Source organism: Rhinolophus sinicus, chromosome 14, assembly GCF_057876585.1.
Source record: "Rhinolophus sinicus isolate RSI-liver-muscle chromosome 14, RSI-T2T, whole genome shotgun sequence".
Classification (NCBI taxonomy): Eukaryota; Metazoa; Chordata; class Mammalia; order Chiroptera; family Rhinolophidae; genus Rhinolophus; species Rhinolophus sinicus.
Genome location: NC_142514.1, coordinates 188,345,059 through 188,364,774, shown reverse-complemented (window position 1 = coordinate 188,364,774; position 19,716 = coordinate 188,345,059). Strand labels below are relative to the sequence as shown.

The 19,716-nt window shown below is 64.1% G+C and overlaps 1 protein-coding gene across 3 annotated transcripts; it reads right to left on the bottom strand.

The window, feature by feature from the left end:
• Positions 1 to 1,834: 1,834 nt before the first annotated feature.
• CHID1 (chitinase domain containing 1) lies at positions 1,835 to 18,399 on the bottom strand. 3 transcript variants are annotated; one of them, XM_019714800.3, is made up of 13 exons: positions 18,261 to 18,399; positions 14,140 to 14,293; positions 13,490 to 13,639; positions 13,122 to 13,254; positions 12,536 to 12,580; positions 11,711 to 11,817; positions 11,416 to 11,477; positions 10,118 to 10,210; positions 7,088 to 7,189; positions 6,395 to 6,550; positions 2,460 to 2,540; positions 2,196 to 2,238; positions 1,835 to 1,981 (listed from the first exon to the last, which is right to left on the bottom strand). In XM_019714800.3, the coding sequence occupies exons 2-13, from the start codon at positions 14,257 to 14,259 to the stop codon at positions 1,883 to 1,885; spliced, it is 1,191 nt and encodes a 396-aa protein (XP_019570359.2). In that variant the 5' UTR covers positions 14,260 to 14,293; positions 18,261 to 18,399; the 3' UTR covers positions 1,835 to 1,882. The 3 variants fall into 3 exon arrangements, with proteins under 3 accessions (XP_019570359.2, XP_074193053.1, XP_088645944.1); XM_074336952.2 differs by lacking the exons at positions 1,835 to 1,981; positions 2,196 to 2,238; positions 2,460 to 2,540 and adding an exon at positions 3,406 to 3,674; XM_088789818.1 differs by lacking the exons at positions 1,835 to 1,981; positions 2,196 to 2,238; positions 2,460 to 2,540; positions 6,395 to 6,550; positions 7,088 to 7,189 and adding an exon at positions 9,383 to 9,965.
• Positions 18,400 to 19,716: the final 1,317 nt, after the last annotated feature.

Genomic DNA, 19,716 nt, shown 5'->3' with positions numbered 1-19,716 from the left:
GGGGAAACTGCCACCAGAGCTAACACAGAGGCAGTGGTCTCAGGACACACGGTTAGCACCAAAACCAAACTTTCTTCCCAGCAAGTGGCCACAAAGGACAACAGTCACATCCAGCAAAACTTTCCCGTCTAACCCCCCCACCCCAGACTGCCCTCCGGCCTGTGCCCAGGCCCCCAGGCCTGGGGTAGGGGAGACCCTGAGCTCCCCCCTTGCTCGCTTGTCCCCGGGGGACTTGCAGACACACACGCCTCGCTCGCAGCCCCTAGTGGTGACTCGGGCTCCAGGCACTGTGTCCAGCCCTGACTCAACCTCCCCCAGGGCCAAGCTGCACAGGGGAGCCATCCCTCACTGCCGACCCCCCGTCGTGGGTGCCTCTGGGTCTAGCCCCAGGACCCATCCCAGCTCCCCACTCCCTTCACTGCTCCCCGAGTCTCCCAAACCCCAAGGTTAGGAGCCCCCCCCATCCAGCATCCCATTACCTGTCTGGCTCCCTGTACACCAACACGTCACACTGCCGGCTGCCCAGCTCCTGTACAGACTTCCAGATACCAGAACCCAGGGCCCTGCCCCCGAAGTGGTGGCCTCACCCCTCCCCTCCTGCCCGGGCCTTTGAAGCTAGGGGGACTGATCCCTGCCCACAGCCAGGTGGCCAACTGGGGCCAACGGCTCAGGGAGACGGGCCAGCCCAGGGGGCCCTGTACAGTGGTCCCACACGCCAGTCAGCATCCACACCCACCAATCCACATGCAGACAGGCACACGTGTGCACACCCACCCACACCCAACCATCCTTCTATTCAGGCCCAGCCCCACCCCCACCCCCACCCCCACCCTGGGGCCCAGGTCTGTTTCCCAGAACCAACGGGCTGTTCTACCCCCACCCCCACCCCAAGAGCAGGCCTAGGTGGGGGCAGTTTGCAGGGCCTGTCTGACCCTCCAGCATGGCAGGAGTGGGGTGCCCAGGCCGCCCTCCCAGCAGGGCTGGTTTCTGCCGTGGGCCCCGAGGCTGACCTGCTGCCTCAAGCAGTACTTCCTCAGGGCAGGGCGGCTCCTTGAGGGACTGGGGGCCCAGACAGGCCAACCAAGGACAGACAGCGGTCCCCTTTCACGTCCCACAGTAGAAGGGAAACATGGCCCCTGCCCCAGGACTCCCAGCTTGGGACCCCAAGTACCCATGCACAGTGCCAGGCCCTGCGTGAGTGTGCTGACAGCCGGGCACTGAGAACTGCTGGGCGGGCAGGGGGGCCGGAGGCCGGCTGTCCTTGGGCTGCGCGCAATCTGAGTGTTTCCCAGTGTTTCATCCCAGGAGTGTGGCTATGCCCATGGGTGGTAGAACGAGCCAGCGTGCTGTCATTTCATGGTGGCCACAACCATGGCACCGACAGGCTCCCGGGGGTCCAGGGCCCAGAGCTGGCCTCTCAGCCTGGTTTCTGCATGGGCCCCACACCCGCGCCTTGGGGCACTTGGCAGGCTAGTTTGCAGCTTGTCTGGGCAGGCGAGCCAGCGTGGGCAGTGGGAGGCCGGGGCCCCTTTGTGTGGCTCTGGGGTGCGGAGCCGCCTCTGCCAGGGTCCAGTGTGAGAGCCTGTGCTGTCCCAGAGCTCCCAAACCCACAACAAACCAGAGGCCGTGTGGAGTGGTAGACGCCCAGCCACCCTTTGGGGCGGGGCCGTGGGTTCTGCCCCCACTTGAGCGACAGCAGGCAGTGAGGCTGGTGGAAGCGGCCTGTGTTGTAGGGGTGCCCTGGGCCAGGGCTGTCTCCCCACATCACTGGTCACTGCTGAGCTGGGGGTCCCAGGACACCTCTGCCCCTCCCGAAGACTGTAGCAGACATGGCCAGGAAGAGAGAAGCGTCTGTATTTCGCATGTCTGCTCCGGGGTGGGCCTACAGCAGATCATAGAAGTAATCGAGGCCCTGGCCCAGCTCCCAGATGGATAGCCCAACGCCCAGCTCCCTGGCCAGCTCCAGCCGCACCTGCAGGGACTGAAGATGGAGGGGACCTTGGTCTCTGTTGTCCCCACGGCAGCCCCTGGTGGCCTGCCCACCACCCAAAACGTGCCCAGGTCTGAGCCCCTTGTCCCTGGGGGTCCCTGGTGTTGCTGATCCCCTCTGCCCACCTGGGCCCCACTGAGGGCACAGGTCATTGTGTGTGGGGGGGCCTGCTCCCATCCCCAGACCAGGTTGGGCCCACACGTACCTTCAGAGTCGGGTAGAACATGATGTGTCTCCCACCACGGCTTCTGTAAGACAGGGCCACCATCTGCTTCCACCCCTGGCCCCTTTGTCCCCCCGCCACCCCGGCCCAGGTCTCAGGTCTGCTCACAAAAGCCAGGCCGGCCCTCGGCAGAGGTCGAGCTAGTGGCCGGGGAGCCCTGGCCAGCCCCCACTCCTGTTCACTGCCCCCCCCCACTCCCACTTAGTGCCCCCACTCTCGCCCCAGGGCCTTGACCCGGACACTCACTTCTTGTACTCGAAATAGTGTTCCGCGGCCTGGCTGTCCCACACCATCTGTGGCCTGTGCTCCTTCAGCGTCTGGATGTACCTGGGGAGCGGGCTGTGAGTGGGGAGCCCCCGAGGCCTGGCCCGCAGCCCCAACACCTGGAGGGGGTGAGGCCACTGGCGGCAGTAGGACTTGGGGCCATCGGCCCGCGATGTCCAGGGAGCGCCAGCAATTCGCCTGGCTGTGGGGGAGGGCCACGCGTGCACCCTGGACTCAAGGAAGTGCCAGGAAGCAGGACCATGGGGCAGGGCCTGGGACACTGGGTGCCTCACAGCCTGGACGGGGGACAGACACCCACAGGCTCCTGAGATCGGAACAGACACCAGCAGCGTGTCCCAGCTCGTGACTCTGGGTTGGCACCGCCGGCACTGGGCATCCTGAGTGAACCTCATGCTGTGACACCCTGAGCCCCTGTCCAGGCAGGTGAGTGAAGGCCCCTGCTGGGTGGGCGGGGCGGACCGGCTGGGGACTGCTTGGCGAGCAGGGTGACAAGGACAGGTGGTGCGATTGTGGGAGGGGCAGGGGCAAGCTGCAGGCCCCCCGCCCGCCTCTCAGGGGACAGCAGGCCGGTGGCCCTCACCTGCCTGCCCTGCTCACTGTGAACGTGGCTGCCCCAGGCCTGTAGCAGGCCCTTCCTCACTGCCAGAGCCAATGGTTTGAGACCAGCTCACACAGAGGACAGCTGGGTCCCCGAGGTGTGCAGGGCCAGGAAGACGGGGGTTCAGGCGCACCCAGGCTCCTAAGGCACAACGTCCCGGGTCTCTGCCACCCTCCCTGGCAAGAGGCATGGCCGGGCTGAGGAGGGAGGGGAGGCGGTGGCCGCAGGGGCCTTGCTGCTCTGGGTTGCTCACAAGGACATGTGCGGGAACCGGGGGGTGGGGCCTGACAGCACCCGGGGATCTGAAGCAGCCATGGTCAGCCACTCCACAGGCACAGGAAACATCCAGGGGCCCAGTGGGTCTGCTCCCTGGGGGCCTGGGGCAGAACCGTACCCGACCTTGGACTGAAGTGCCTCTCGTGCCGTCCAGTGCCTGCTAAGCGGCTCTGAGAAGTCTGGGTTGTGGGGGCGGCACTCCGACCCAGCCTGTCCCTGAGCCCCTGGTCCCATTCCGGATGGTGGCAGGTGTCCAGGCGGGGGTGGCCCTGGGCCCTCGGGGAGCTCTGGCCACACTCCTCCTGTGGGGGGGACCTCTGTGGTCACCCCTCAAAATCTGCTGCCTGCTGGAGTGGCTGCAGGGTGGGAGTCAGCCAAGAATGGGGTCCTTGTTGGGGCTGAGCCACGACCCAAAAGCATCGGGTCCCTCCATGTGGGAGGCCCCGGCCCGGCTGGCAGCACCTCATGGGGACACACACAACCCCACACTTGGCTGAGCACAGCCCTGGGGACACAGAAGTGAGTGGGTGTGAGCCCTGGCTGGCGCAAGGGGTCCCACTGTGAGGGTGACAACTGTGCAGACACCTGGCACTGCCAGGCGGCTCTGGGGGGAACAGCAGGGCTGAGGGACAGGGTGGGCACAGCCAGAAGGGAGGAAGCGGAAGGCAAGGGGAGGAAGCACTGACACACATGGGCCAGGGGACGGGAGAAGCGATGGGGCTACTGTAGGAACAAGGGCTATGCCCTCCCCTAAATTCCCTGCAATGTCTGCCATCCCCAGGCTCACACAGGGCTCACGCCATGTGGTGGGGCTCACTGGTGCGCCCATCACCCCACTCTGTGCTCCCTTCATTTACACAGGGAGTCACTGTCAGCCGATGCCATCTGTGACCACGCAGCCCTCGCCCCCACGGTCCTCAGTGCATCTCCCCACTCATAGAGGGAAGAGACATCCCTCCTGACCCCCCAGCTCTGTGCACCCCCCTCCGTGGCCCCCTTGTCCGCCCAATCGCAGACCCCAGGGACGACGCTGTGGTGTGTCTCACTGCCACACAGCAGGAAGACCCCATCACCATGAATCTGGCCATGTGGAGCCTGTATGCCCCCCACACCTCATCTGGAGCCCCAGGTTCAAGGACCCCTCATGCAGAGGCAGACAGGAGCCCGGCCCCCTCCCTGGGGCCCCCACACCCAGTGAAGCTGGAGGATTGCGTCCCCCAATGTGATGGGGTGCCGCCCTCAGGCTATGGGGACGGAGAGGAGCGGAGCTCCTGGGGGACTAAAGCCAGGCAGGTGGTAAGCCCTTTGGGGCACCATCAGCCACCCTCGTCCACTCTGATCCCGCCAGGGTACAAGCACATGGGGGCAGCCTATGCCCTCTGGGACCTCGCGGTCCCGAAATGGCCTGGGGAAGCTGGGGGACGAGGAGCTGCCACAGTGCCTGGGGGCTGCTGAGGGGCGCAGCGGCCGGTGGGCTCTCCAGCTCAGGTGACCAGTGGCCCTTGGTGGTGGGACAAGGGGACCCTGGGCCAGCCCCACACCATGACACTCCCCAGAGGCAAGATGTGACTCCACTGGCTCTGAAAACCCCGGGCTGACCCTGTGTGCCTGTCACAGGCCTGTCCTCAGCATCAATGCAGGACAAACGCACGACCCCACGTGTCAGCCCTGCCCACTCTGCTGTTTCCTCTGGCCCCAGGGAGGCCCTGTTGGGTGGGCAGCATCTGCTCCTACAGGATACAGCGGGCAGCTTGTCCCTGACAGGCAGCCTGGCCACTCCCTGGGCCCCGCCCCACCCCCTACCACCTGCTCCTCCTCCCTGTCAGTGAAGGGCATGACGCCAGTGGGCACCAGGCACCTGCCCAGCCCCCTACCCGGCTGGCATGCCGTGTCCCTGGCGGTGAGCAGGGCTGCCTGTGGGTGACCCCCAGACTCCCTGGAACTGCAGTTCCTGGACACGCTCACTGACAGGACAGCTCTCGAGAGCAGCAGCGCTCACATGGCTTCCGAGGTCGGGGAGACCGGGCTGCCCAGCGCCCAGCCAGGCGGGAGGCACACCCAGCACCTGAGCAGGGCACAGGCCCCGAGGCCTGGACAGGACCTCGGGAAGGAGCCACCAGCTGACGGGCCCCAGCAGGGACCGGTGTGGGAGCCCTGGCAGGACATGGAGCAGCTAGTCCAGCTGAACACACGTGCAGAGCTTACGAGCGACACAGAGGTGAGAGGAGACCTAAAACAAGCCAAGGGCCCCCTTGTGAGGGAAAAGGCCCCCGTGGGTTGACAGCAGGCGGGACACAGCGGGAAACGGCCACTGAGCATGAAAACGGCAACAAAACTCGAAAAGAAAGCAGTGTCGAAGAAAACAGCAGACGCGCCTGTGAACTGCGTACAAACCCACCTAGACGCACCCGAGAGCCTGGAGAGGAGGGGAGAGTGAGAGGCAGGAAAATAACCTGAAGTGTGAACCCCCAGACCCAAAAAGGTCAGGGAAACCAGGGGCACCACCCGGAAGCACACGCGGGCCCCTCATCACCGACTGAGGCGGGCGCTGGGGTCACCCACGTGGGCAGAGCGTGCAGCTGGATGGGCAAAGCGACCTCTTCAAAGTGCTGGGAAGAAAGCTGACAACCCAACCAAAGATCCTTGAAAACAGCAGTGCAATAAAGCTAAAGCCCTACAGCAGCAGAGCCCAAGGCGCAGACGGAGGCAGAGGCCTGGACCCACACAAGGACCCAAGCCCCCAGACGGCAGCTCTGAGGGTGGTCCTGCCTCCAGCCAGGCCCACATGCCACTGGCATGGCAAAGGTGGTCCACCCACCCGCTGACGGGGAAGCACTAGGGGTGTCACAGCTCTGTGGCCCCACCTCAAGAGGCTCTGTCCCCAGTGCCCAGCACACCCACGCCAAGCCTTGTCCCTGCCCCACCCATCACCTCTGGAAGACTCGCAGACACACTGGAAAAGGCCGCAGGCGGAAGAGGGCAGCACAGAAGTGAGGCCTCCTTGTGGGGGGTGCCGGCTCACCTGGCCCCAACGACGGGTTCGCGGCCGCCCCTGGAGGCCGAGTAGTCGGAGCCGTAGAAGTTGAGCCCCAGGAGGATCTTGCTTCGCCACTGGGCCTTGGGATCTAGCACCTGCACACAGGCTCTCACCCAGGACAGCGGCGCATTGGGGCCAGGCCTGCAGTGCGAGGGAGCGTAGGCGTCAGCGGCTGGTAGAGGTGCCCCCACTGGGGCAGGGCTGAGTTGTGGGGAGGGAGCGCTCCTGGGGATGTATGTTTGCTTGACCCAGGCCTCCTCGGGGAGCAGGGGCTCAGGTCAGGGTGCGGGCTGCCGCGGAGCTCAGGTCGGGGTGAGGGCAGCAACGGGGCTCAAGTTGGGGCGAGGGCAGCAGTGGGGCATGCCACACCGAGGCTCTCCGGGGCAGTAACCCCACCCACAGGAGCACCGTCTCCTCGGCAGCATGGTGGGCCTGGTGCCAGCGGCCACCCCTCAGTGTCTAGGCCCTGTAGGGGTGGCTAGACACGGGCTCGCATTCCCATAGGGGCTGCCCGCTACTGTTTGTCACACGCCCCCTAAGTGAAAAGGCTGCCCAGTGCAGGGCCAACCGTGGGCCTCAGGGAATAAGGGACCAAGCCCTCCATGTCCCTGGCCCTGAGCAGGCGGGCAGGCACCGCGTCTGGCGGAGCTGCGGCACCCAGGGCCCGGGCTTACTCACTGCTGCGCGGTGGGGTAGTCGTAGGTCATGAGGCTGACGCCGTCCAGCACGGGCGCCAGCTGCTCCCACTGCTTGACCGTGAACGTGCCCAGCTGGTCTGTTCTGCACAGGACAAGCAGCCACCATGGCCTTTAGCCTGCCCCGCCCCAGCTGACACCTGGCCCACGAGGACAGCAGCTAGCTATGGGGGACCCACGCTCACACCCCTTCCTCGCTCCCCTCCAGGACCTCAGGTTACTTTCCCTGGAAATAACTCAGCACTTGGTTACAGGGAATGGCCTGCACTTGGTCAGGGCCACTCCAGGAGCAGGGGTGGGGCTGCGAGGTCCACTGGGTGGCTTCTAGGGCCCGTCCCTGCCCAGCCCCCCAGCCCTCTGCCCCTCCTGCTTTGCCCCACCTGGTAGACACTTCCTTCCTCCATCACCCCAACTAGCCGCTGTCCCTGGGCTCCACTGTGGGGTGGCCCCCTCCTGGGGACCTCACCTTGCAAGGTGCCGAGTGCCCACCCCCTGAGAATCCCCTACCGCTTCCTCAATCCTAACCTCCTTCAGCCCGGTCCCTCCACATGGCCTCACGCTCTACCTCCCTCTCCCCCCAGACACCACAAAACTGCCTGCCCCCAACAGCCCTGGTCGGGGCCTAAGATGTGGCAGGCAGGAGGCCTGCCCATTATTGGGGTGCCCACATCAGCTCCCCACAGGCCCAGTCATCCAAGCCCCCAGCCAGCTGTCACCTGCTCAGCCCTGTGGCTCCTGCTCTACCTGCCCCACAGGGCTCAGAGTGAACCCATCGGCCTACAGGCCCACGCCCGCTCCCCCCTGGCCAGCAGCACCCCTCAGCCCTCCAACTTGGACTTCACCTGTCCACCAGCACTGCCACCCTCCATCCTGCCCCACATTCACAGGTGGCCTGTGCCACTGCTCCCAGGGGGACCCCCACCCCACTCATCACTTTCCTGACCAAGAAACCCCAGGGGCAACTGGAGGAAATGGGGCAGCCCACATCAGGGTGGACATCTGCCTGTGAGGACACCCCGGATGGCACCGGCAGCAGGGACAGTGAGCGGGGCTGGGCCACCGAGTGCGGGGACGGGGATAAGGAAAGCGCGGCCACCGAGTGCGGGGACCGGGATAAGGAAAGCGCGGCCACCGAGTGCGGGGACCGGGATAAGGAAAGCGCGGCCACCGAGTGCGGGGACCGGGATAAGGAAAGCGCGGCCACCGAGTGTGGGGACCGGGATAAGGAAAGCGCGGCCACCGAGTGTGGGGACCGGGATAAGGAAAGCGCGGCCACCGAGTGTGGGGACCGGGATAAGGAAAGCGCGGCCACCGAGTGTGGGGACCGGGATAAGGAAAGCGCGGCCACCGAGTGTGGGGACCGGGATAAGGAAAGCGCGGCCACCGAGTGTGGGGACCGGGATAAGCAAAGCGCGGCCACCGAGTGTGGGGACCGGGATAAGGAAAGCGCGGCCACCGAGTGTGGGGACCGGGATAAGGAAAGCGCGGCCACCGAGTGTGGGGACCGGGATAAGGAAAGCGCGGCCACCGAGTGTGGGGACTGGGATAAGGAAAGCGCGGTCACCGAGTGTGGGGACCGGGATAAGGACAAGCTCCAATAACAGACAAACTCCTGGGGCACCGCCAGCTAGGCCCTGCCCCCAAAGGCACATAGGCCACTCATGGCAAAGGTCCCTCCCCCGGGCACCCCGGGATTGCATGCAGAGGGAGCGTCCTGCCTTAGTGGCTGCAGGGTGAGCAGCCAGCCCCAGCTCACAGGTCCACTTCCTGCCAAGGTGCCGGGAGCTGGGTGTGAAGGTTCCCGGGCAGAGGTTGGCCCCTCCAGGGGCATCTGCACACTCACTCCCCCTACCCTCCAGCAGCTGCGAGGCTGAGAGTGGACGGCCGCACTCAGAGGGGGCTGCAGGCCGGGACTGGCTGCAGCGGCAGCACGGGTCAGCTGCCCGCCCACCGAACCATCCGGAGGGACCAGCAGCCCGGGACCGGGTGCCAGTCCAGGAGCGCCTGCCACCTGGCCTTCCCAGAGCACTGGCTCCTCTTCTCCTCCCAGGCCTGGCTCTGACCCTGGAAGCCACAGGATCCCATCAGACATGTGCACGGCACACGCAAACACGCGTGGATGTGTGTGGCAGGAAGCGCACACAGACAGGACTCCGGCTGGGCTCCCTCCAGGCTCAGCTCCAGGACGGGTGCTGGCTGTGGACACAGGTGTGACGCCCGCCTGCAGCCCACCACTGAGCTGAGGACGTGTGGGCAGGAAACTTGGGCGAGTCTTCTGCCCAGGTTGTGCTAAGGGTCCGAGGTCTCTGGTGATGTGTGGGGGGCCCCATGGGGCATAGGAGCCGAGCACAGGGGGCAGATGGCCAGGCGCACAGTCCTCAGGGAACAGCACCTGATTTACAGACGTCTGTCAACTGCCCCTTTGGTGTGGGTCCGTCAGCCTGTGACCGGGACATCGCTGGCCCGAGGTGTTTCTAACCTGGTCCCCCTGGGAGCAGGTGGAGGCCGGGCAGAGCTCCCAGCAGGCCTGTCCGGGGCCTGTGTGGCCCCCTTGCCACCACTGCTCTGCCTCTCCACCCTGGGTCTGGCCTTGGCCCTCACAGCATGAAGCGCAGTCTCTTTGGTGCTCAGTACAGGGCGTGATGCCCCCGGCAAGGGGGACATGGGAGTCAGACTGCCCGGGAATCCCCCCACTCTGTCCTGCGGGTTCTGGAAGAGGCTCGAAGGGCCTGGGGGGACGGGAGCAGTGACAAAGCAGCCAGCCCTGACCTTCTGAGGACCCAGCAGGTGTGGTTTGGCCGTGGAGCTCCAGGCCTCGCTTGAGCGAGTGGAAGTGAGTCTGAAGGACTCCGGTTCTCAACCTAAAAGAATTTCCTGTCTTGCCACGTGAAGGCACAGGGTCGCAGCCTGGTGTTCACGCTTGCGCGTGCAGTGGCCACAGCATCTGCCCGGAGGGGCTGGGTGCCACCCAGGCAGGCCCCCCCCCCCCCGCCCCAAGCGATTGTGCACTTACCCGGGAATGACGGCCGGTGGGATGACCAGGATGGCCAGGAGCCGGGCCTGGTGCAGCGCCTCGGTCACGTGGGTGAGCATGTGGATGAGGCCGCTGGGAGGCAAAGGCGGAGGGCTCAGCAGACCGCCGGCGGGCACTTCCCGCCTGGAGGCACGGCTGCGGCACCCCAACAGCACACAAGGGAGCACTGGGGCAGATGGTGGACCCGGGGGCTGTGCCGCACCCCGACGTGCCCCAGGACCAGGACTTGTGCCCCAAGGAGCCAGACCCACTGCCCAGCTCCCTCGTGCAGCCACCCCCTGGCCTGGCAGCCACCCGGAACAGCCCCAGGCAGGGGCACAGAAACGGGGCAGCCTGTGCTGGGACCCACAGATGGGGCACCTGGGGGTGGGCACTGTGCATGTCCCTCCACTTGAATCTGGACATGGGGAGGGGGGTCTCAGTGGGCCAACAGGTGGGGGGGGCTGAGGAGGTGGTGTCACGGGCTCCTCTGGCCCCTGAAGTATGGGAGGTGGCAGTGTGTGAGCCAGCTGGCAGCGTGCCCAGCAGGAAGACCAGCTTGGCCCCTGGCATGGCCAGGGAACACCTGTCAGGATGCCCCCAGCCCCATGGGTAGTGTGCTGGTTCCATGAGCCTTGGCCCTGCTGATGGCAGGTTTCTGGACAGCGCACCTATGCACCCACTCTGGCCTGGCCCCACTGTCACTGTGCATGGGGGGCCAAGCCCAGTGACCCTCACAGCCTCTCATGAGCCACCCATCTGGAGAGCGGGTGCTGAGCCCAACACCCCCGCAGTGCATCGGAGGGGCGGAAGCACCGGACTGGACTGACACTGGCAGGACGACCAGCCCAAATGCCAGGCCCAGGTCCCACGTAGCTCCAGTGTGAGGGCGGGCCGGCCACTGCCTGTTCCCGAGGCTGGGTTCTCTCCATGAGGCCGAGATGGGGACTGGTGTGTGCAGACGTTGGACCACGGTGGCTTGTCAGGGTCCCCCACTGGGCCCAAGCTCAGCGGTTGCCTCCCACACGAGGCGGCGGCTCTGGCTGGGGGCCGTCCGCGCACACCCAAGAGAGCACCCACCCTAGGCCAGCACTGACTGCCAGAGCGGTCAGGCTCCGCTGCCCTCAGCATCTGTCCCTGTCACACTTCCTGGTCTTTGGGACTGCCTGAGGACTGGCTGTGAGAAGGGGGGAGCGGTTGTGTGCCCTGAGGAGCCCACACCCAGTGAGGTGTCTGCTAGCACAGGGTCCTGGGGCCACGCGTGTCACTGTGTGCAGACATGGGGGCCACTCACTCACATATGCTCCTGGCCGGGCAGCTGGCCCCAGACCTCCACCACGAAGCCGTCAAAATGCTGGCTCTGAAAGGACCAGGACAGTGAGGGGCTCCAGTGAACCAGGTGCGATGATGGCAGGCCGACACGGAGCCCCTCTCTGAAGGGAGCAGCACGGGTGTCTCCACAGAACCAGCAGCACAGAGGCCAGGGCTCCTGTGCGCCTCGCCACACCCTGGTTCCTGCGGCCAGCACTGGACAGCTGGGCTGGGTCCCCTCCCAGGCAGCCCGTGCCAGCCGTGCGGAGCACCAGGCCTCACCTTGGCGACCTGGACCATGGTCTTGCTGAGTTCTTCTATCTCGTCCTCGCTGTCCCAGACGCTGCGGAAGTCCTCGTGAGACCAGCCCTCAAACAGGAGCCGAGGCACTGGGGACAGATCCATGAGGCACTGTGACCCTCCTGTCCTCCGCCCACATCATGGTGCCCATGGCCCCTAGAGCTAAATGACCACACAGGCGGGTACCCAGCGTGGTCATCCCAGCAACACATGGCCTGGTGAGGGAGGGGCTCTGGGGTCGGGGACCCCTTTGTGTCCTCACGCTGCTTCCCGACGGCCCAGACCCCACTCGTCCCAGTTCTCTGCTGTCTGGCCCCCGCTGGACCATCCTCCTCCCATCAACACCACATGCAGGCCCCCTCCCGGCCCCACCCCCATGGCTCCTCCTGCTCCCAGCCTGCCTCCCCCACTCCCCAGACCCCGCTGACCCCGCTGCACTTTAGGACTTTGGGACAGTATCCCTCCCTCGCCAGCTGTGAGCTCCAGAACTCTCAGGCTTGGCCCAGGGCCCTCGATAAATGCTCATGGATGAATGAAGAAAAACTGGGGGGACGAGTGCACAACAAAGGAGGCACTGGCCTTGGGGGGCTGAGCTGGGTGGGCGCGAGGGCACAGGACCCAGCTGGACCGAGGGCCATCAGCGCCAGGCTGGGGGCTGGCCTTGTTTCTGAGCGGTCGGGGGGTGAACGATGCACTGGGCAGCACAGGCGAAGATCCAGAGGCCACGCATCCACTCACGGGGGCCAACCAGCCAGGGCTCGGCGTTGGCCTCAGCTGGGCGCCTGTCTGCCATACGCAAGGACTCACCTATGCGTAGGCCCTTGGCCTGCTTCCGGACCGTCCGCATCCACCCTGGGGGACGTGCGGAGGATGGTCAGTGAGGGACACAGCCCCACACCCACCCTGAGGCCACATGCCGGGAGAGCAGACAGAACCCATGAGCCAGGAGCCCCTCGTCCCCCCGCACAGCAGCCCTGGGCCAGGGCACCTCAGACCAGTAGCTGCAAGAGGACAAGTGGCTGCCCCGGGGCCACACCCCAAGGGGCCTGGGGCTGTTTTTTGGAGCTGAGGGGTGTCTGGAGGGCCAAGCTCCGAGGCTGCCCTCATGGCATCAGGGAGCCTCTGGGTCTCAAAATCCCACAACTGGCTGACAGCTGTGTCCTCTATGAACCCAAGAGGGGGACGGCCGTGTAAACTTGGGTGTAGGCCCACAAAATGGCTGATGGGACAGCTAGGCCCTCGCTCAGCCCAGACACTGTGTGCCAACCACAGGGAGTAGGGGTGCAGGTCAATGGTCCCGTGATCACACTCACACAGACAAACTCAGATACAGACACACACACTCACTGACACACACACCCTCTGGGCCCTGGGATGAGCAGCAAGGTGAGACCTTGGTCCACGTCGTGAAGGCCCGTGACCTCAAACAGCTCACGGCCACGCCTCTTTATCTGTAGCCACACAGGCGAGATGTGCGTGAACTTGCCCCCGAAGACCTTGGCGATGTCATAGCCGTGGCTGTTCCACTGATGGCAGACGGAGGATGGCTGAGCCCACCTGCGGCTGCAGAGGGCCCAAGAGCTGCCTCTGGACACGGCACTGCAGGCCCATCTGCACCGTGCAGACGAGCCCCCAGAGGACCTGTGGCTGCTCCCACTGCTGCCCCAGCAGGCGCTTGTCCTGCTGCCCCCCCACCCCCCTCTGAGAACGCAGACCCCAGCTGCCGCCTTGCCCTGGGGCCACCCTGTGCACCCAGCTTACTGGAGTGACGTAGCCCAGGACGTCCCCAGCAACGTGCCTCTCCCGGGCCTTTGCTGCACAGTAGCTGCGATGCTCGAGGACCACGTCCTCGGCTCTGGGGTTTGTCACCACCAGACCCCGATCTTGGACAGGCTTATCTGCAAGCTGAGTCTGAAATGAAGGCACAGGGAGAAAGCCATCAGTGCCACCGTGCTCAGGTGGCGGGCAGAGCCCTCCATCCAGCCTGGTGCTGGACCAACATGGTGCCGCTGACCAGGACAGCACAGGGAAAGGCCGCCCCTGAGGCGTGGACTCTCCCTGAAGACGTGCTCTACCTCCGTGGGCAACTAGTCAGCCTGCTGACATCGCATTGCCGCGGCCAGTCCAGAACTCGACGAGGTAAGACAAATGCTGGTGTTGAAAGAAGCAGTAGGCGCATGAGGACCGACCTCTGGCCGTCATCACGGGAGACGGCCCGGTGCAGCCAGGCACATCTGCGGCCCAGCCCCGGAAGCTGCTCCCTCTGACACCATCCAGCCAGAGTGCCAGGGCGGTGCCCAGCCGGCCACACAAGGCAGCCAAGTGCCCCAGCTTCCCGGCTCACAAGCTGCGTGGGCACAAGGCCCCGGCAGGCAGGAAGGAGGCGCAATGGGTCCCCAGGCCACGCTTACCTTCTCCAACAGGGTCTTCGAGGCAGCCTTTTTGGCATCTGACTTTGACAGGGTGGTGTGGACAGAGCCACAGGCCAGAGCGAGCCAGAGTGTGCTAAGGAGCGCCTTCATGGCAGGCATGTCACAGCGGGGTCCAACCTCAGGGTCCGGGGGGCTGTAGGCAGAGCAGAGCACATGGAGACCACCAGCCGCGTGGGGCGGCCTCTGCCCACTGCACCACAGGGCCTATTGGGCTGGGCACTGGCCCGGGACTCAGGCCTGCCCTGCACCAGCTCCGATGGCCGGGATCCAGCTTCCAGCACCGCTGGGCCCTTGGTTCCTCTCACAGCTGGCCAGAAAGGGGCTTCCTGCCTCAGGGCCATCTAGGAAAATGTTGGCTCACCCTTCCCCCATCAAACCCACAGAAGTCACGGCCACGGGAGCTTTACTGCAAATGACAGAACCTGAAGAGGACGGAAGAAAACGTGGGTGCCTGTTCACGTCACGTCAGTGAGGAGGCTTTCCCAACTACTACGTCAGCTGGTCGAGCTTACAGAGGAAAACGCTGATGGAGTTGACTACGTAAGAACACGAAACTTTCAATTAGGAAACAAAGAGGCAAGTAGGAAGAAATAATAAACCAGAAAAAAAATGGTGACAATATACTCGGCAGTGAGTTTCTATCCATTACTCAGCCATAACATGCCAAGAACTCTCACAAATCAAGAGTAAAAGATACTCCAATAAAAAAGTCCCACTACAAACATGAGGGACGTGAAAAGGAGTAAGACAGGGAACCCCCGAGCCCCAGAAGTCAGAGCAATGGGGTGAAGAGGTTGCTTCCCGTCGTTTGCAGGGACTGGAGAAAGGGTGCCGCCTTGGCCCCGGCGGCAGCTCCCCCATTTGTTTCTGGGATGGCAAGTCGGGGAAACTTTTGGATGACAATCTGCCATCAATACTATACTTTCCCACACGTTTCTTTTCTGTCACAAACTCCGCTCCGGGGGACTTCCGTACCCGCGAGGAAGCTGCACAGAGGACCACCTGCAGGGGAACGCGAACCGGCACGGAGCCGACGGTACACAAGGGGGCGCTCGAGAGCAACGAGCGCGGTCTGACCTGCCGCTCCAGCCACGTCTTCTGGCCCCACGTGCACTTTCTGATCTGCTGCCCTGGACGTTTACTAGTGGTGCAGCTCGTTGTTAGGTCCCCCCACCCGAAATTCCATGTCTTTCACTCAGGGCATCTGAATAACAAGCAGGCCCAGCGTGGCTGTCATCCTTGATGTCACTTTAAAACGTGTGGTGTGAAGAGCACATCAGCCGAGTCTCATGGCCCTGGCACATGCTCGCTCCAGACCAGCTGAGGGTGGGCATGCATGCCCCGACCAGGCAGGGCGTGCCCTGTCAGGAGGTGGCAGAGCCAGGCCCTGCATCCCTTCCTCTCGACCTGCTTCCCTGTGAAGAGTGGCACTGGCCAACCAGGGCTGGGCTGCCACTTCCCTAGGTGAGTGGGTGCCCTGGGCAATGAGCTTCCACGCTGGGACACCCATAGGGTGCCTGGAGGGGGCTGCAGACACAGCCCCAGAGCGAGCAGCCCCGAAGCCCCCTCCCTGGGAGGCACAGATGGCCTGGCCCAAGGGCTTCTGAGACAGAAGGGACACAAAGCTGCTGGGAAGGGCAGCACTCACTCAGCAGCCATGACAACTCCGAGAAGTGCGGGCGAAGGGCAGAAAGACCCATGCCCAGGACACCAGCCTCTGCCCCCTACCCCCTGCCCCTCTCAGTGACACTTTCCAGTATCAGAGCCAAGGACAGCAGCCTCTGACACCCTAGCCCAGCCCAGCCTAGTGGAGACTTGGGCTCCTGGGGCACAGCCTCAGGGCTGGGAAGGAAGGGCCCTAGGGGAGGGGGGGACTCCAGCCATGGCAGTGGCAGGCGGCCCAGAATCACCCATTGCTCCTCTGGACTCTCTGAGACTGCAGCTGCATGGGGCCGGCTCCGGGCAGCCCAGCCATCGAGAGGCTAGAAAAACACCTGACCAAATGTGTTTCCACGTGCTGCAGAGCTGAGATGAGGGCAGGAGCCACACGGTGCAGGGGCATGCTATGGGTACCCTATCTTTGGCCAGCTCCCCAAGTCCCCTCCATGACCCAGGCTTCGAGTCGGCTCTGGGGTGGAGGTCTGAGTCACGGAGCATGGACAGGAATGAGATGAAGCAGGAGGGTGCTGCCCCAGCAGCGACTGGGGTTTCGGGGGCACCCTTCCCACCCTCCGGCCTCTGCCTGCCACCCCACCTGAACACGGGTGGACAGACCCCTGTGCCTCATCCTTGACCACAGGGAAGGAAGAGGGCAGGGTGGACATGGGCCAATCTGGAAGAAGACAGATTCTGCCGGCTTCTGTGTCTGGAGAAGGGGCAACGGAAGGAGGACCAGAATGAGCAAGGCCTGTGCCCAGGTGGCCCACTCTGGGATTGCTGCGATTCCCCGAAAATAAGACCTAACCGGAAAAGAAGCCCCAGCATGATTTTTCAGGATGACATCCCCTGAACATAAGTCCTAATGCGTCTTTTGGAGCAAACCTTAATATAAGACTTGGTCTTATTTTCGGGGCAACACAGTAGGAACAGTGGCATCAAAAGCACCTAGAGTGCTGGGCTGCTCCCAGACCAGCCGTGGAACTTTCCAGACTGACTGCCTACAACCTGGTGTTGGGGGCCCTACATGTGGACTGCGTGACGTGTGAGGAGCTCATGCTGTGGTGAGGCCCTTCTCTGGGCACCTCCCTGGCTCCCCACTGTGCACTGTGGGCCACTCTTCCCGAGGCATCACGCTCTTACCAGAGTCAACTGCTGGGCTCACACACCCTGTTCCTGTGTCAAAATGTGTTTCGTCCCCACACACCAATGACCTCCTTTGGGTGGAAGGGTCCCCCGCAGAGGGAGTGTGATGTGTCACCCTGAGGGCCCTGGGAAGCGGGGTCCTAGACCTGCTGTGTGACTGCTATGGCCAAGAGCCCACCACTCAAGGCTCTGAGCTCCTGGAAGGACTGTTTCAGCAGTGTGACCAAAGGGCAGTGCGTCACAGCGGTGACTTTCAGGTGTTTTCACGAAGACACAGTTAAGAAAGTTTTCCATAGCCCAGTACATGCGTGCACTTCCTGTGTGTACAAGTGTCGCACGTGTGCTCAGTGACAGCGGCCGATGGCAGCTCCCCTGCTCTGTGACGCACTGCAATTTTTCCTGTTTCATTTCCAAGACAGTGGCTGTTACCCGTCAGTTTGGTCTCGCTATTCATTGAGAAATGCTGACCGATGTGCCGAGTGTCTGTCACCAACACGGGGCTGGCCCTTGAGCCGAATTTGTCGTTAACAGGATGGCAAGTATAATGGTCACTTGTCAGAGTTCTCACTTTTGAGCACAAATCCTGGAGCCAGCTCAGTTCCTGCGGGGAGCGGGGAGCAGGCTCTTGGAAGGGAAGGTGGCGGGCAGGCAGGACATGTACTGACCACAGGCTGCGTCAGGCCGTGAGTTCTCCACAACCCCAGCCTGGGTCCTGCCGTCATGCAGAGGGGCGTGTGGACACTGTGCTAAGTCGACAGGGCGATGGAGGCAAACATGCCACCAACCCCTGTCCCCTGACTTCTCTGGGCTCAGCTCTAGTGACCTGGGAAGCGAAGGACCGGCGAGTCACCCTCCAGCGTGGGAAGCCTACTCTTTGAAGGCTGGGGGCTGAGCGAGGGGCGTCCAGCCTAGCGCACCCCAGCAAGCATGCGGTCACTGCCCCACACTCAGGCCCGGCCTCACGGCCCCTGGGGCAGGACGGCCACCTCTCCCTACCTCACTACCTGTCGCACTAAATCGTGTCGCTCTCACTGAGGTTCGTGTTCCCACACGCTCGTCCACACTGGGGCACGCACTGGGCCCCCCACCCACGTTCGCACCCACACGCTGCGGGCACCCACAACCTGTCGCACACACCCCCTCTTCCACACCCGCTCTCCCCAGCGCCGCGCCTCCTGCTCTCACACGCGCCGTCCGCCGCCCCTTCGCCGAGGGGAACTGAGGCCGCGCGAGGAGCAGGAGCAGGAGCCGGGACGCGGGACGCGGGCACCTCCCCGGCCGGCCGCCGCGGGGCTCACCTTCATGTCCCGGAGGCCGGCCGCACAAACCCCGCGCACAGCCGGAAGACGTTCGCTCGCGCCGCCGGAAGCCCCGCCCCGGGGCGCCCGCGCACGCAGTCGCAGCGCCACTCCAGCTTCCGCTCCGCCGCCGCCACGCACGGCACGCTGGGGCGGGGCGGGGACGAGGGGAGGAGCCTGGGTGGGGGCGGGGCCTGGAGACGGGTCCGGGGGCGGGTCCTAGGAGGATCGCGGGGCCACCGAGGCTGGGTCTCCATGCAGCCAGGACCCGGGGGCGTGAGGACCCCGCGCCCTCCGCGGGGTGGTGAGCTTCCCCGTGTCGGGCGCTCCGTGAGCCCCAGCTCTCCGGGGAACCGGACGCCTTTGCTGCTGCGCGGTTCCCTCTTGGGCATCGCGGCGTGTCCGGCAGGCGCTCCCCTCCTCTCGCCAGCGCTTGCCCTGCTTGGAAGCGAAGCGCCCTCTGCGACGTCTGTGCTGCAGCCACGCGGTGGTCACCAGAGGGTGCCTGGCGTGGGCGGGTGGCCGAGGGTACAGCCCAGGACTGACCTCACCCGCCTCCAAGTTCTTCTCTCTTGGACGTGGGAATCGCCTCTCCAGGCTTTCCTCCTACCCCTCTGGAGTGCGCCCCCCAGACTAGCCCTCCTCGGCCATCGCCGTGTCTCTCGGGGTGAGAGCACCTCAGCCCTCAGCTTTGATCATCATCCATTGGTCAGTGGTGTCCACACGCTGTCTGGAGCAGGGACACAAAAGCCCCACATAACCCGAGACTCAGTGCTGCCTCTGTCCTCGCCTCCAGGAATGGTGGCACCATCTTGCACATCTCACAATCTGGAACCCCCAGGGACAAACAGAATCCCTCTATCTGAGCCCCCAGCAAGACGAGTGGGGGGAGCCTCTGGGATGGACTGAATGCACACATGGCCTGCAGCTTTGATCACAAGGCGTATAGGAGTGGACAGGTCCCCCCACCCATCCCTAGCGGTTCCCAGCAGTTTCCTGCAGAAAACCGCACAGCTGGTCCCCACCCTGCCCTGTCCGGCCAGTCCCAGGACGCACTGCTCGGCTGGTTCCCATTTCTGAGGCTTGAGAGGCTTCTGCCTGAGCTGAACTTTGTTCTCTTTCTTCCAACTCATGTTTTCTTCTTTCTCTTCCCGGTATTTCCTGCCAGCTGTCCCCACAGTCTTCGCAGAGTAGGGTTGGGTTGGTGTGTGTGCTGACGCATATCATGTACCAACTGTCAAGTGTCACTGGGCAGCTCCGAATTCCTGGCACCCAGCTCAGCCCTGAGGCATGACCTTTGGGGAAGTGACCCTAAGTCAGCAGAGCTCTGGAGGGGGCCCCAGTAAGTGACGCTGGAGGTGCTGCCAGTTGTGCAGTCCTAGGAATGCTAAGGAGACCCCTGCAAGATCACAGCTCTCCCAGTGAGAAAGGCACTTAGTCACCTTAGAGCCCGTTC

What these genes read in the sequence shown, in the direction of transcription:
- CHID1 (XM_019714800.3), bottom strand. Translation starts at nt 14,259, where the DNA reads ATGCCTGCCATGAAGGCGCTCCTTAGCACACTCTGGCTCGCTCTGGCC. An exon ending in GGCCAAGGGCCTACGCATAG is followed by an intron (nt 11,818 to 12,535) that starts GTGAGTCCTTGC and finishes ATCTGTCCCCAG; the next exon opens with TGCCTCGGCTCCTGTTTGAG. An exon ending in CTGCCCGGCCAGGAGCATAT is followed by an intron (nt 10,211 to 11,415) that starts GTGAGTGAGTGG and finishes TTTGCCTCCCAG; the next exon opens with CGGCCTCATCCACATGCTCA.